This window comes from Argiope bruennichi, chromosome 9 (genome assembly GCF_947563725.1).
Source record: "Argiope bruennichi chromosome 9, qqArgBrue1.1, whole genome shotgun sequence".
In the NCBI taxonomy this organism is placed as follows: domain Eukaryota; kingdom Metazoa; phylum Arthropoda; class Arachnida; order Araneae; family Araneidae; genus Argiope; species Argiope bruennichi.
This window is the reverse complement of record NC_079159.1, coordinates 28405413-28422925: the sequence shown is the minus strand read 5'-3', so window position 1 is coordinate 28422925 and position 17513 is coordinate 28405413. Positions and strand designations below refer to the sequence as shown.

Below are 17513 nucleotides of genomic sequence, written 5' to 3'. Positions count from 1 at the left end.
CATTTCACGAACAATAAGAAACTTTTTCAATCATTAATTTCTAAGTCCTTTCTTGATATATGCTTACATTGTTTTTCACAAATTCTGTGGAGAAATTAACAAATAATATGAATAATTGTATGCACAATAAAATATTTACTTTAATAATTTGATAAATAACATTGATTTTTTAAACGCCAAAGTCGTTAAGTTGGTATTTGCATATTCATCTTGGCAAATAAGTTTTTGAACGATATGAAAATTTTTACTTAAATAAAATGAAAATAATCTCAAGTTAAATATTTATAACAACAAATTTCATTAAATAAAATTACAATTATTGAGCAAAAAATTCTTAAAACTTGAAGATTTGAAGTGCATATATAATCACTGTTTGTTCAAATTAGTTGCTAAGCATATGAAATCATTACTTTTAAAGTGAACTTTAAATTTTCCTTTGATAAATTATCTTCAAATTCATATTATAAATTAAATCAGTGAACTATTCAATTCAATAATATCTTGTAAAATTTTATTGAACTACAATCGCATCAAAGACCATATTTTTTAAACAACTGGTAAAGATAACTAGATTCATTTAAGCGTTGATACCTTATTTTGATGCGTAATCTTATTTCTGATCGTTGATGCCTTATTTTGATACTTCATCTTATTTCTTAGCGTTGATGCCTTATATTGATGCCTAATCTTACTTCCTATCGTTGATGCCTTATTTTGAAGCCTAATCTTATTTCTAAGCGTTGATGCCTAATCTTATTTCTAAGCGTTGATGTTTTAATTTGGTGCCTAATCTTGTTTCGAAGTGTTGATGTCTAATCTAATCTAAACGATTATAGCTTAGCTTATTTTCATCTAACTTAAGCATTATCTAAAAATATTTTACTTGATTCAAAAGATGAAATGATTTATATAAGCAATCACACTGTTATCAACTTATTTTAAGAATAAGTCTTTAGTCTGTTCATAAGTTAGTTATCTATATCGACTGTTTTTAAATTCATTATAAGTAAACAGAAACTTACTATTGTTCCATATAAAGTAAGTATCATACTTTTGTCTATTCTAAAAAAATCCCAAGCTGTTAAATATAAGGGTTCAGAATCAGTTAAACTTTTAAGTAACATCATTTGCTTCAGTGATGATGAATGATTTTCTTGCAAAGTATCTTCATAAATTTGTCTCAATATGCGTTTAGCCTCGACGGTTGCTGTCGATATTTGCGATCCATATGTCAATAGACAGGTAATTGCAAAAATACATGCAGTTATAGTAAAAATAGATTCAATATTCAAAGCAATATTTCTAATATTATGATACGGTCGCAATGCTATTCCGAGACCTGTGTATAATCCTGTACAAAACAGAGAAATTAATAAGAAAATGGTAACTTTTCCGCAATTGTTGAATAATCTGCAACATTCTAAAATGTCTCTATACTTCTTAATTTCTTCATGTAATGATTCAGAAAGTATGCTTTTTTGTATGTTTTTTGTCCCGCACGCTATGGCAATAGATAATCTATGGCAGAATGTGCTATACACAACAACTGATAAGAGAGGTACCAAAAATTTCTCTGTAAAGAAAACAATCATGCATAGGAAAATCAGCAAATTTTCCAGTAATCTATTGCCAGGTATGTAATTCAACAGCCAAAAATTCGCGTATGTTTCCAAGCGCTGATAGACGAAAGCAGGTATCATGGCGCTTGCAATAATTGCTGGAAATAAGAACGTTGTCAAGACAACCACATTGATGATAATTCTTTCTTTTCTGTTGCAATATAAAATATTTTTTGGCATCTTATTTCTCATGAGTGAATAAAATTCATTAAAATCTCTTGATTTCAGTTGAATTTGATGCCATATAATCACACTAAAAGAAATGGATAGAATATCAGGCAATGTACGTTTGGAAGAGAATGCTTTGGGATCTGAAAGTATTGCTGATACACAATAAATTACTGATATATGCAATATTATGCTATATAGTGAGCAGATATTTCTTAAGTATAATTTCATATTAGGTAATCGGCTATGTTTACATACACCAAAATCCTTTATAATGATTTTCATCCAAGTTTCTGAAACCACGTGAATCTTTGATACGCTGCTGTATTTCATACTACGATTTCCACTTTTTCAAGAGGAGTAAAAAATTTGTTGTAAATACGTTTACATAAATGAAAAAATGTTACATTCAATTATATCTTTCTAGGACTTGATAGCTTTAATGTTTTTTTACTAAACTGATAGTACATAGATGCATATTTCTAAATAAAATAAGAATCTCGAAAGCTATTTACATCGAAAAAAAATTCTATATCATCAGTATATATCTCGTAGCTGTTTCTTAACAATAACAGCTATTTTACAATAACAAACTAACAAAAGATGAGGGTAAACATTTCTTCGGCGAAGTTTCTTTGATATCCATTATTGATTTAAAAATAATATAATATCAAGTGCGATTATCTTTATCTGTATAAATGAAAAAATCTTTAAAACTGTTTCCACTTAAGCTATATTATTCATTCTTTATCATAGGGAAATATGAGATTTTCATTATAATTTTCACCAACATGTTAAGAATAACATTGTGCTGTTGTTAATGTTTTCATAAGGTATTCACATTTTTTATGTGCAAATCAACTTAAGAAAATTACATATACTGTTCCAAAATATTCTTCAAGCTTTTTTTTATTATGTTCGTTACATTGAAATTTTTCTCTGTACTGTGATTTCTATTGCTATCTGATGGCAACATAGGAAAATAAAAAAAGATCAGAAATAAAATAAATTTATAATTTTTTTCCCTGTAATAAGAATGACAAGATCAAAAAGGAAACGGATAATAAGTAATTATGTTAAAATTGAGAGTGAATTGCTGTGAAATGACATTTTTTTAATTATTTAAAGTGGTATATTGTATATTTGATGCAATAATATCTTTTTAACTCTCTAATTGGCATAATGTGTTTTCCATCGATGATCCATAACGAATTTAAAAAATGTTTTGATAAGAATTTGAAAAGCTGCAATTTTATCAGTGCGAATTGTTTTATTGTATGATCTACATGAAAGCAATAGTAGTCGTTAAATTGTAGCCTAATATATTATAAAAGTATCTATGTACTATGAAATTTTTGTCTCTTTTTACCCTTTGAATACACATTTATTTGAAACGACTTTTGTATTTGAAGCGCTTTTAATGTTTTGATCATGTAATGGTAGTAGCGTTTTCGTAAGAATTCATTTATTTCTTTTTATACAGAATATATATTTTGCTGCATGATATTCAGATAACTTAAACTAATTAGAATTAGAAAACAAAAATGGAAACATAAATTGAAACAAATACGGAACGTTCCGAGAGCCAAATGTACCCAAAGAACTAAATATTAAATTAAATCACATTTGAAAAATGTTCATAACTTTCATGATAATGTGTATTGTGTACAGTATATGCGTAGTTTGGGGGAGAAAAATGTGCATTTTGCAGCTATAATTTTTAATATTTTAAAAATATGTTAAAACATACTAAGCAAAGTTTTGTATTTTCCTCACGAAACTGATTCCTAAAAAATAACTATGAGGTAATTTTTATAGCTTTTTATATAATAATCTACAGTGGTGGGTTTCAATCCTTGTGTATTGCAAACATTTGCATCCCACATTTTACAGGAGAGTGTGCCTGTCTAAAGATATTATCATATTTATATAAAGTTTCATCTGAACTTTTATACAAAACATTATAAATGGCTTTTATAAATTTTATTTACTTGAAGTCTACAGCTTTCATTTGGAAATAATAATCCTTATAATATACCCATAATGTGAAACAATATGAAAGGAGAAATCGGTGAATGCATCATTAAATGCATATTACCAAAAAAAAAAAGAAAGAAAGCCCTTTTACGTGCATAAGATTTTAAATAACAGCAAGTTAATCTTATGAAAAATAGTAGAAACGTATTAAAGTGGGAAAAAATCTTATTTTAAAAAATCTTTCTGTTAACTGCTGATGACAGGGAAAATAAGAAAATGGGCTCTTTAGCATTTTATTTCAAATTCTTTATCTTTCAACTTTTGATATTTCCGCTTCACAAAACTCGGTTCATAACTAACTCAATTCTTCCACTTTAAAAATCACGAAATTTCTCCATATCCATTTGATTTTTTTCGGGGGAAGGGACCATTTAAAATGATCTTAAGATTCCTTTTTTTCTTTCTTTCTTTCTGTAACTGAATAGATCAGCGAAGGCCTTCAATCGGATTGGTGGATTTATGGTTGACGCAAACTCTTCAAGCAGAATCTCGAAATAGGTATAAATCCAAGTTTTTCTCGAAGAGCTCTTGAAGATATTGCTCTCTCTGTCTATGTTCCTTTTAGGGAAATAAGTCTGATCATTTTCCATCTGAATTTTTAAAGTTTTGAAACATAAAAAAAGTTAATAAAGCCGACGGAAGACCAATCTAAGTTTATTTCTACTTGAAGGTCTGAGTATTAACGTCAAATTTTCTGTTATTAAAAAAACTTCTAATAAAGGCCACACGTGAATATACATCGGATTTATATAAATAACTAAGGCTTTATTTAAAAATTGATTTTAAGAAATTATTACAAAATATTGGTAATATAAAATTCAAAAAAGAAAGTAAATATAAAATAATAAAATAAACGAACTGGTTCTAAACATAAACCGTTACTTCAATGACACTAGTACTTGTTTCATATAAAAGCTAATGACCTTCAGTTATGCCATCGATGATCGCCTGACTGCTACCATTTTCTGTTTTCAAAAGTATCTTCACAAATGCTATTTCATTGTACATTCTTTTAGAGGAAAACCCTTGACCAAGTTTTTAAACCATAATTATTCATCTGATTTTAAATTTTTTATATTAGTTCAAAAATCATGATCCCTAGGTACGCCATGAGTGATCTTCCATTAATTTCCATTTTTGATGAACGATCGCATGTCCATGAACAATCGCATGTTCTGTAATATGTTCGAAACATATTACAGAATAAAATGCAAACTTTTGAATGTGCACTCTCTAAATTTTTTTTTGTGCCAAATTTGTTTACTGAGGGGAAGCGGAGGGTTTCAGGTTCAAGACCTAATTCCACCGATGAACCGTCTTGTAAGTGGGTCTGGTGCATGTTAAATCCGACGAGGTAAACATCCCCTCCCTTGTGTGGTTCGGAAATTAGGAAAGGAGGGTGACAGTTCAGAGGTCGTTCTCGTCATCTGATCGCAGTTGAAAATTACAATATCCATTCCAAAATAGCCCCAGCGTTGTTTTAAAACAAGATGTTAATATAATTGAACTGACTGTTTACTGCAAATCAAACAACGTATCATGTAAATCAACAGCACCTCCTCTCTCTCTCTCTCTCTCTCTCTCTCTCTCTCTCTCTCTCTCTCTCTCTCTCTCTCTCTCTCTCTCTCTCTCTCTCTCTCTCTCTCTCTCTCTCTATCTATCTATCTATCTATCTATCTATCTATCTATCTATCTATCTATCTATCTATCTATCTATCTATCTATCTATCTATCTATCTATCTATCTATCTATCTATCTATCTATCTATCTATCTATCTATCTATCTATCTATCTATCTATCTATCTATCTATCTATCTATCTATCTATCTATCTATCTATCTATCTATCTATCTATCTATCTATCTATCTATCTATCTATCTATCTATCTATCTATCTATCTATCTATCTATCTATCTATCTATCTATCTATCTATCTATCTATCTATCTATCTATCTATCTATCTATCTATCTATCTATCTATCTATCTATCTATCTATCTATCTATCTATCTATCTATCTATCTATCTATCTATCTATCTATCTATCTATCTATCTATCTATCTATCTATCTATCTATCTATCTATCTATCTATCTATCTATCTATCTATCTATCTATCTATCTATCTATCTATCTATCTATCTATCTATCTATCTATCTATCTATCTATCTATCTATCTATCTATCTATCTATCTATCTATCTATCTATCTATCTATCTATCTATCTATCTATCTATCTATCTATCTATCTATCTATCTATCTATCTATCTATCTATCTATCTATCTATCTATCTATCTATCTATCTATCTATCTATCTATCTATCTATCTATCTATCTATCTATCTATCTATCTATCTATCTATCTATCTATCTATCTATCTATCTATCTATCTATCTATCTATCTATCTATCTATCTATCTATCTATCTATCTATCTATCTATCTATCTATCTATCTATCTATCTATCTATCTATCTATCTATCTATCTATCTATCTATCTATCTATCTATCTATCTATCTATCTATCTATCTATCTATCTATCTATCTATCTATCTATCTATCTATCTATCTATCTATCTATCTATCTATCTATCTATCTATCTATCTATCTATCTATCTATCTATCTATCTATCTATCTATCTATCTATCTATCTATCTATCTATCTATCTATCTATCTATCTATCTATCTATCTATCTATCTATCTATCTATCTATCTATCTATCTATCTATCTATCTATCTATCTATCTATCTATCTATCTATCTATCTATCTATCTATCTATCTATCTATCTATCTATCTATCTATCTATCTATCTATCTATCTATCTATCTATCTATCTATCTATCTATCTATCTATCTATCTATCTATCTATCTATCTATCTATCTATCTATCTATCTATCTATCTATCTATCTATCTATCTATCTATCTATCTATCTATCTATCTATCTATCTATCTATCTATCTATCTATCTATCTATCTATCTATCTATCTATCTATCTATCTATCTATCTATCTATCTATCTATCTATCTATCTATCTATCTATCTATCTATCTATCTATCTATCTATCTATCTATCTATCTATCTATCTATCTATCTATCTATCTATCTATCTATCTATCTATCTATCTATCTATCTATCTATCTATCTATCTATCTATCTATCTATCTATCTATCTATCTATCTATCTATCTATCTATCTATCTATCTATCTATCTATCTATCTATCTATCTATCTATCTATCTATCTATCTATCTATCTATCTATCTATCTATCTATCTATCTATCTATCTATCTATCTATCTATCTATCTATCTATCTATCTATCTATCTATCTATCTATCTATCTATCTATCTATCTATCTATCTATCTATCTATCTATCTATCTATCTATCTATCTATCTATCTATCTATCTATCTATCTATCTATCTATCTATCTATCTATCTATCTATCTATCTATCTATCTATCTATCTATCTATCTATCTATCTCACACACACACTCACACCACACAATCACACTCACACCACACACTCACGCTCACACTCACACCACACACTCACGCTCACACTCACACCACACACACACACACATAAAGATATAAATAAATTTTAATGATTTATTATTATTCGTTCCCAAGATAAAATATTGCCTTTGAGAGTATCTAAAAACTCCAGAGGGCAATTTCGCTCTTATGTTCTAGTGGTTTTATCTTTTCTGAAAAAATCTAGAGAATCATAATTTATTTCCTTTTCATTTTATTCGGGATATTTTGAATCATCATGTAATATCGGTAAAATTTTTCCTTGAAGAACCCTTAAGCGTGGCGTTGAGAGACTGATGCAAAAATGAACGGTTTCTCACTATCTTGGAAGGTACACGATATATGGTTAAATGACTCAAGGCCAATGGAAATCGTATTTCTGAATGAAAGAAAATAACATGAGAAGTTGATAATGGATATTATTGCCCCTATTATTGGCTGTGCATGCCACCACAAAGACTTAATTCGCTTAGTTAATCAATAGGCAGTGATAAAAACTTACTTTGTTATATTACAAATTTTGCATTATAATTAATGTTTCAGTTTTGCATTTCTTCATTTATGAGCCATGATATTGTCGTAGAATCATCTAAATTAATTTACTACCTATGCAAATAATTAATTCTTTTTTAAGATTAAATTTGCTATATCCATTATATATTTTTTAAAAGAAATTAAATTGTCTTTTTCGGAATTTCATTATACTGTTCGTATCAGATTTATTCAGTGGGTTTTCTAATTCTCAAAACACAGAAAATTACCGAAAGTACTAACAAATTCCAAACAGATACCTTCTAGCATAAATAATAGATTTACTATCAATTTTTCTTGGAACTTTTAAAGATATTACTTTTTCTTAAGCATTCCCCCTTTAGTTTAATAAATGAATGAACATTCCTCCGAGTTCCTGTCGTTAAAATACTAGATTAATTATGCTATTTATTTTTGGAATGTTAATGAAATTCGTTCGAAATTCCATACCAGAACTTTTATTCTTTTCAACTCACTGTATTTAACATCAAACCAAATTACACTGTATGGATTAAGTTCCCTTGCTAAATTTTACTTCCCAATGTAAAGTAAGTAATAAAAAGTATCTTCTTTTTTTTTATTATAACTCATTCAAAAACGAACAATTCTCACATAAATGAAGAATATATGAATAAATATATAAAATAAATCTCTATCAGTCCGTTTAATTCTGATGAATTGTTTTATGAAAAAAAATTCTTTAACTTTTAATTGCCGTAACGTCTTACAGACATTTAATTATCGCTTGGATTTATAATTGTCCTAAGATTTGTATAATTCGATATGAAAACTATGAGTCAGCCAAAATGAATAAGTAATAAGTGCGCACATGCGCCATTTTTTCCAAACTAGCATTTGTCTCAAATCTTTCATTCCTGTTTTGAACCTAATGGTAATAGCAAGGAATTAATGTTTATTTCATTTTATTGTCTCTGGAGTTAATAAGCTGGAAGGTTTTTAATTATTGCAAAGTAAAAATAAATATACTTCCTTATTTAGGTGATCAAAAGAGATATATTTCGTATTAATTTATGAAAATGAATTTACATTATTATTATTAATATTAGGAATTATATATTTTAATTAATTACTAATTATATCATTTTTATCAAAAGTCATTTATCTCATTTAATTTATATTGTTATTAGTATTTAATTAATATGTACTAAACAAATATTTAAATTAAGAAAATGTGTCAAAATTAAATGCAGAAGTGATTTTTACATTAACCATAATTTAAAATAATTTTATTATTTTGTTAATAAACTTTAATGTGTTATAATCTGAACTATCATTTCTATGTTTAGAGCTGCAAATTTCTCAAATTTTATTAATTTTCAATTTGATTTTTGTTTTAAAAATAAAATTTTTAATATCTAAAAAATTTACTTAAAAGAAAATTTATAAAAATATTGAATTTAACTATATATTTTTATATGTAATTAAACTTTTCTACGTGTTTTTATTTTAATTCTTTCACATGTTATCGTTAAATTGTTAATTAAGATATTTCTAAGAGTTCCTAATTATTTCATGAAATTAATCATGATTTATCATTTTTTTTATAAAATGTCTTTTTATTTCTTGAAATAACTTATCTTATTCTATGGTATAACAGATTTCTTTCTTTAAAAATAATATAGAGATAAAATATAATTATTTCTCTTTAAAGAAATCTTTCCCATTTTCCAAAAATTCTCCTCACATTCAATTTTATATTTTTCCCTTGAATATTTCCATACCTATTCGTTCCATTTATATAAACGAAACTATTTATAAACTTTAAGTACTTTAATGGAAGAAAGAAAGCTCCAGGAAATCAAACATACAAAAAATCTATTCCTGTAATTATATTCCTAAAATTAATTTGATTCCTGTTACCTGATTACCACCTGATTTAAAAGTCAAGAAATAGGTCCGTATTCAACATTTTTCATTTTATCAATAATTAGAGAAGCCTTGGCGTGAATTCCCGGCGATGGCATTATGAAAAGTAATTCAGTCATTAATGCGAAGTACGAGGAAAATCTGAATTTTATGAATGAAATCTTTTGCATAAATTTCGGCGAAAGCGTTGCTTTAGATTTTCAAAAGATAAGAATTTCGGATAAAATTCAAATTTAAAGCCTTGGATTTATTAAATGCATCACTCTGAAATTCATTTTGTTAAAAGATAAGGATTAAATTAGATTTATTTTGTAAAAATTGATAATTTATTAGTAAAATTGACTTATGAGCTGCACAGAATAAAATATGAAGAAAATTGCAAATGTTGATGATGTATTCTTAAAATTAAAGTTGCTTTAAATTAATGAATTAATTATTCCCAGATTATTGGTAATTTATAGATTTTTGTTATTTATCATTTGTTTCTAATTGCAAGTGAGCTTGTCTGGTTAATAAATATGCTTCATGTGAAAATATTATTTATACTTTACACTACTTGAGGATTTACATTTTGTATTTAATTCTGAATAATTTTAATTATTTTTTTCGTAACAAAAAAGTATAATCTTTGTTCCAGCTTTATTTATCAAGACAATTACACTTAAATCTTTAAAAAAAAATATTCATTTTTAACCTAAGCTGAATTTATTACAATTTCTTTAACTATTTAATTTCGGGCAACTATTCTTGGAATATATTACTACGTATGGTATGATTTCAATATCTGTAATGCAAGAAAGAAACCAAATGTATTCGTCTAGCCGATCATAAAACAGTTTTATAGGTATTGGCTGTTTTTTGATTTGATACAAATATAGCCTTTTTTTATCTTTTACATCTTATATTTGTTGTCTGTGTCATATCCAATTCAGTTTTCAAATAAATAAATAAATAACATTTTGTTGATAGAGACCAACATTGTCTATGTTTTTGATTTACGGTTTTCTCATCAATTTTTACGTCTTCTCTTGTATATGTCATGTTTGATATGGCTGATATCAGAATCCAGAATCGAAGTACATCAGAATTAACTATAAAATTGAAATGCAAACAAATTTAATAGCAAACTTAAAATATTAAAGAGCTAAAGGATTATTAAATAATCTGCAATTCGCTAAATTAAATTGACTATTAAAAATCTAAAATAAACAGCATTTTCTTGACAATCATAAGTAAATCAACTATATTCAATTTTTCAACTATATTCATCTTTTTAAATATTTTATAAAAACATCTATATAAAATATTTAAACACAATTTTCATTATACATATTAGATAACCCCTTGTAGAATTACTATAACAATACATAGATTGTACTTTAGAATTTGAAGATTTTTTTGGAATAATTTGATAACAAAATTTTGTATGCAAAACATAGTGTAAATCTTTAAGACTTTTCTGATTGGTATGCAAATAAAATTGTCTCAAAATCAACTTATAATAACCACAAAACTTACTTTAGTCAGGAAACGTTTTCATTTCTAACATAAAAATAAATAGTTTCTTTCTATTTAAAATAATACAGACTCTCCAGACTATTTCTATGAGAAATAAATGCCCAGAAAAAAAAGATTCTGAAGCGAGAAAAACGAAATTTGTTTTTGTTTCGAGCGAAGATGAATACAGAAAACTATTTGGAACTCGACGTATCGCTTGAATGGCAATAGGTATTGTAGATGTCAAAGCAATATATTGGTAAAGCAATATAATACCGAACTGAAAATGTTCGTTCACCCATATAAACGATTTGAGACAACATGCGTTTTTGAGCAAAAATCTGTGTAAGATCCATGTCACGATCTGCGAAAGTGATTCCACCGTTTTTTATTGCTTTAACCAATAACATATATTGAATTTTATTTTGTTTCGATATATCGTATACAATGAAATACATAAAAAAGATTAGAATGTGATATAAATTTTTAGGAAGAACAATAATACAGAGGAAAATTCATTTACATTTTATTTTTTTATTTCATTCTATTTTCCTTTTTGTAATAAATGAATGGTATAAATGGAATTAAAACAAATATTTAATTTAACATTAATCATCTAGTTTTGCTGCATAATTCTGATTTTTTGTTAATATATTTAAAGTAAATGTCGTACAGCAAACGATTTTTGTAATATCAAACAATTTATTTGAAATTAAAATATATTAAACTATGGAAACATTGTTTAAACAAAAGTCTTTAAGCAAACGATTTATTTATTGCTTAAAAATGATTTATTTCTCTATTTTGAAGATTTATAATATATATTATTTTGTTTCTTGTGGTGGCTTCATTTAGGAATTTTCACTTTTATTGTTTAAATAAATTTTTAATTTTTTTTATACTGAGCTTAAATGTATGGCATCACATTATCAATTTGCTATTTTCAATAATTGTTTGTATGTTATATATTCGATGAATATTATATTTAGTTTTAAAAATTAATTATGAATAACAGCTCCGCTTTGCAACACAATGAATCTTTGATTGAATTTGCACAATATTTAATTATAAGAGGTTATTAAATGACTTTTTTATTTAATAAAAGATAACACAGTTTAATAGTAAGTATGAATTCTACTTTTTGCATAATCTTGAAATTTATTCATTTATGAATTCTATCGAACATTTTAAATAGTAGTCCTTTTTTACAACACAATTTTTTAATTCCAAATATTTTTAGATTTATAAATATTAGAATTACTATATGTTTTACATTATTTATTTTGCTTATTCTGTGTATCTCTTATTATGTTTTATGTCATCATATTGTTTATTGTATACTCACTTTGATATTCAAATAAGTCGGAACTACTGATGAAATAAGCATTTCATTCCCTTAGACATAATATGGGCAAAAGTATATTTACCATAGTTATTAAAATAAACTATAATTCCTTATCAATATTGCAAAGATAAAGAAATATCCATTTTAATTCTAAATAAAACAATTTATCAATGATTTAATACGGCTTAACTTTTTAGGAAATTCCATAAATATTTCAAGCCAAATATTTTGGAAACTAGTTGATTCACAGTGAATATTTGTGATGTTTAATTTCAATTAAAACTCTTGTCCGTAATTTGATGTTTTTGATCCGTATTTGATGTTATTTTAATAACGTTACACCTGTTCTGCTTATTATAAATATGAATTTTCCTATTTTCCTATTCATGTACATAATAAAATAACAGTTACAGTTCCATTAAAAATTTAAATTGTCTGAGAAATCTATTTTAAATTGCGCAGTGTCTTTTACAAACTTTTTTGTGAAAATATATTTTGTAGTGGAATTTCTGAATATCAAAATATGTAAGTATAACTTAATTCAAAGTAAACATAACCAATATTCTCGCGGATAAGTGAGATTCTAAAAGTATTTACTTAAAAATAATTCAGAGAGTCTGTGAATATTTTAGACATTCATTTTTTATCTTAGAAATAATATTATTTCATGAATATAAATATCATTAATTTCTTTTCAATGCTGACATCTTTTTTCTTTTTCAGAAATGCTCCGATTCCAGGGTGTCAGACAAGAATTTTTATAAAACATTTGCTAGGACCAATCCCTCGGATAAACTGGTAAGTCCATTGTATGAAACTTAATTTTCTCTCTGAAAAATATTATATTTGACTATCATAGAAATCATAATCATTTTTCTCAGATTTTTGTTTATAATATGCTGTCGGTCAAATACAAAAATAAACGATGGGAAAAAAATGAATTTTTTTTGTGGATTATAGTAAAATATTGTTGTGTTAAAGGTTTGTGTATTCTACAAATTATTTACTAGTCATTAAATTTGAAGAAAGGATTTTATCCACTCAGAAAAAAGTACATAAAATTCATCAGAAAAAATTATCCCACCCATGGGGGGGGGACACCTAAAAAATGAGGATTAGGACCTTCCGGTTTCGTGCAGGGTTTTCACTACCCTGGTGGGTACAGAAATAGTGGAGGATCATCTACCTTCAATTAATGACGGGGCGTACTTCCCACGGGAAAAGTTGTACTGTGACCGGTGATGGCAGTTAGGATTCAAACTATTGCTCTCCCGAGTGTTGCAGTCGTGGCTGTGAGATCATTCAAATTTTTTCGAATGTCTTCGGGAAGAGCGGAGTAACTGGTTATAGTATTGGTTATAATAAAATATTTCTTAATTTTTTTTTTTTTTTTTTTTTTTGCATATACACATCATTTTTACGTAATATAGAGATTTAGTTCATTTCAATCTGCGTTATATTACGCTTTCTTTCGGATCGATATAATTTTAATCTTCACTGATCCATAATACACAATTTTAATAGGTTCATTTTAATTATAAAAGCAGTTTAATTTAAAGCAAATTTTAATTACACAATTTTTACAAATTTTCTTGATAAATGTCCTCATGCATAACAATGCAAGTAAACAATTTCTGAATGCACATATTGTGGTAATATTCAATAAAAAAAAATCAAACTCAGAAATATAGATATTTAAATCATTAAGAATAATACACAATATTCGAGCCAAGCATTTCCGCCGGTCGGTTTTCATTGTCACTAGCGTACTCTAATTTTTCCTATATTTTTAAAATTATATTTCCTGTTTTTCATTACAAAATTATGAGATTAAACAAAAGCATACAAGACATTTTGCAATCTTCTTTAATTACCAAACACAAAGTTAAATGATTCAATACTATTATATTAGTTTTCGATGAATTATTTAGTTCTTTTTTTTTTTTCAAATACATATCATTTTTTCGAAATACAGCAATTTAATTAATTTAAATATATTGTCCGTTATATTTTGCGGAATGTTGTTACTTTAGCCTTAACTATTTAAATTATATATCTCCAATCAAATTTACTTTATGTTTTTCTTTTTCAAATATACGAGTGTTTAAAAAAGCAATAGGAGTTGTCATTAAAAATTATCTGCTTTGAATATGTAATGAAACTTCATTTAACATTAAAAGCATTCTAAAATTGACAACACTTTCTAATAAATTTGAATGTTTTGATATAATTGATGCTTAATTTTTTTTGCTAGTGACATTATAAATAACCTCAAAGTAAAACTAAAAAAAAAAAATAAGTAGATAAAAGTTACCCGAGCGTTAATTGCGTAACATAAAGAAATTAAGAATATAATATATCAAGAAATAAGTCGAGCATTACCTTTTGGATAAAAAGAAAAAAAGACATTAACTTGGGATTTTCTTTTCGCCAAAACTATCGCGCTTTAGAAGTATTTATCATAATTTCTCTCGTAATTACATGTCTCGTACAAAACTGTGTGAGGTTAAAAATAACAAATGAGTTAACATATTTCAAACATTTTTTTAAAAAAACAATTTGCAAAGCAGCACGTTTTCTTTTTCATAATGGAATCTTATGAATATTTTAGGAGATATTAAATTTTGATTTAATGAAAATTAATCAACTTTTGCTTTTTGATAATATTTTTATTCGTTTTCCCGATTAATGGGTTCATTTCGCCATTTTCTCTTTAAATTGTTTTGTTTCCAAAAATTCTGAATTTCTGTAAATTAAAATAAAGAAATAATTACAATTGAAATATTTATGAGATGGTAATAGATAAAAATATTCGTTTTTCTTATTTCCATGGCATAAAAATGGCCTTTTGCTATTTAAAATGTTTATATTAATATCTATAATTATATATATTAACATGAATTAAAAATATATATATATAAACTAGCATGTAAAAATAGTATGGTTAGTTTATGGATAAATGATAATGTTGTAATGATATTTAAATCTCATAATTATCGTCCGATAGCAAGTCATAAGGAAAAGAATAATTATTTTGCTTATTGGAATAATTTATTTTTTATTTGTATTTTTTGAGTAATATAATTCCATCCGCTTAAAAATACTCAAATCGTTTGGAATATTTTATTAGTTCTTAACATTTGTGTATTTTATTGAATATATCCACATTACATTTACATTGGATTCTATATTTATATTAGAATTGTTTCTCTTCCTTTATATTATTTGAAATTCTCATCTAAATTATATTAACAATTTTCAGAATTCACAACATATTTTTAATTTTACTTGGAGTATTTATTAGATCAGGCTTTGCATTTTATTATTTTTATTTTGAATAATTCATATATTACATTAATATAAATAAGTTAAGCCTAATAGATACATGGAAACACATGTTATAAAATGGGGATAAAAATTCATTTCTGAATGTTTATAGTGATGCGCTTGTTAATTAAAAACATGAATTAAGGAGTATTTTTTTAACTTCAAACTTGAAATTCTTGTTAACTTGGAAAAACGTGATGTGAAAGAACGTGAAAAACTTGAAATTTTTATAATGTAATTTTCTCTTATTTAGAACTATTATAGATGAAAGCTAAAAAGTAACGTCTTTAATTTTACACCAAAATGTCACAGAAGGTGTAAAAAAAAATTTAAAATTCATTCTTAATTAGATAAAGTGCAATTATTTTTGCCATACGATCGCTATTTTGTAGAGACTAATATTCTGAAATAAAAGATAATATAAATACTAAAAAGAAACGAATCGCCTTTTAAGTTTTCTTAGTTAAAGATGGGTTCAAATTCAAAGAAGTAACATATTTTTCAATAAATTTTAAACTGGTTTATAGTAAATTTATTTAATTTTAGCAATTCAAATATTAAAATTTATTTTACTTAGCAATTCATCGAATATTTGAAATAGATTATATATTCTCGTCTTCTGTATGCAAATATAAATTTTAGTTTTCTCCATCATTAAAATATATTTCACTGCTTGGAGCTTTAAAATTACTCCTACGCAATTTTTAATATTTTCAATTCTATATTTAGAGGTTGAGACACCGGATTTTTAGGTAAGAAACCAATAATTTAAATAAGTTGCAGTTAGAATATTCCCAAGCATGTATATAAAAATTTATTTTCTAGAGACTTTGACAGTATTTTACTGAAAAGTTTAAATTATACTTTGAAATCTCTTCTAAATAAATATAAATTTCATTTTCGGTCACCATTAAAACTAATCTCAATGCTTAGAAATCATTTTCTTCAGCGCTATCTTTTCGATGAAATTGAATTTGACCCTTATCTCTTAGAATCTGAAACCCATGACTATCGAAAATTAATTCTCAGAATTTCATTCATAAAATAATAAATTTGGATGTAGTAAGGAAACGTGAATAAATTAGTTCTAAAAATTTCATTCATTTCTGCCTAAGCAGATATTTTGCTAATGAATGATAAAACAAATAAAATTAGATGCTGGTTAATAATCAAATTTTTAAATTATGTTCGAAATCGAGTACTTTGAAATAAATAATGATTTTATCTATTACAACTCTAATTTACCTAAAGGTTAACTATTTCTCGCTATATGCTTCTCATTTTTGAAAATTCAACTTGTCATTAAAATTTATATATACATTAATTTCTGAAATATTGAAAATTGATATTAAGAATTTAAATATTGATTTATTTAAAAATAAACTAAAATCTGAAGAATGAGATATTTCTGAGAAGAAAATGATAAACTCTTTAAATGAAATAAGCTTTAATGCATATTAGTTAATTAAGATTAAATTTAATTAATTCGATTTTGAATTATTTTAAATGGTCATTGAGTATTTTAAAGTTTTTTCCAA

At 26.0% G+C, this 17513-nt stretch overlaps 1 protein-coding gene across 2 annotated transcripts in view; it reads left to right on the top strand.

Annotated features, from left to right (window-relative positions):
- The window catches only part of LOC129984157 (receptor-type guanylate cyclase Gyc76C-like), a 554740-nt gene that overhangs the window by 276986 nt on the left and 260241 nt on the right, over window positions 1-17513 (top strand). For both annotated transcript variants that reach the window (XM_056093958.1, XM_056093959.1), the window contains one exon: window positions 13372-13446. In XM_056093958.1, coding sequence (XP_055949933.1) covers window positions 13372-13446 — 75 coding nt within the window. Of the gene's footprint in view, window positions 1-13371; window positions 13447-17513 lie in introns of those variants that run through there.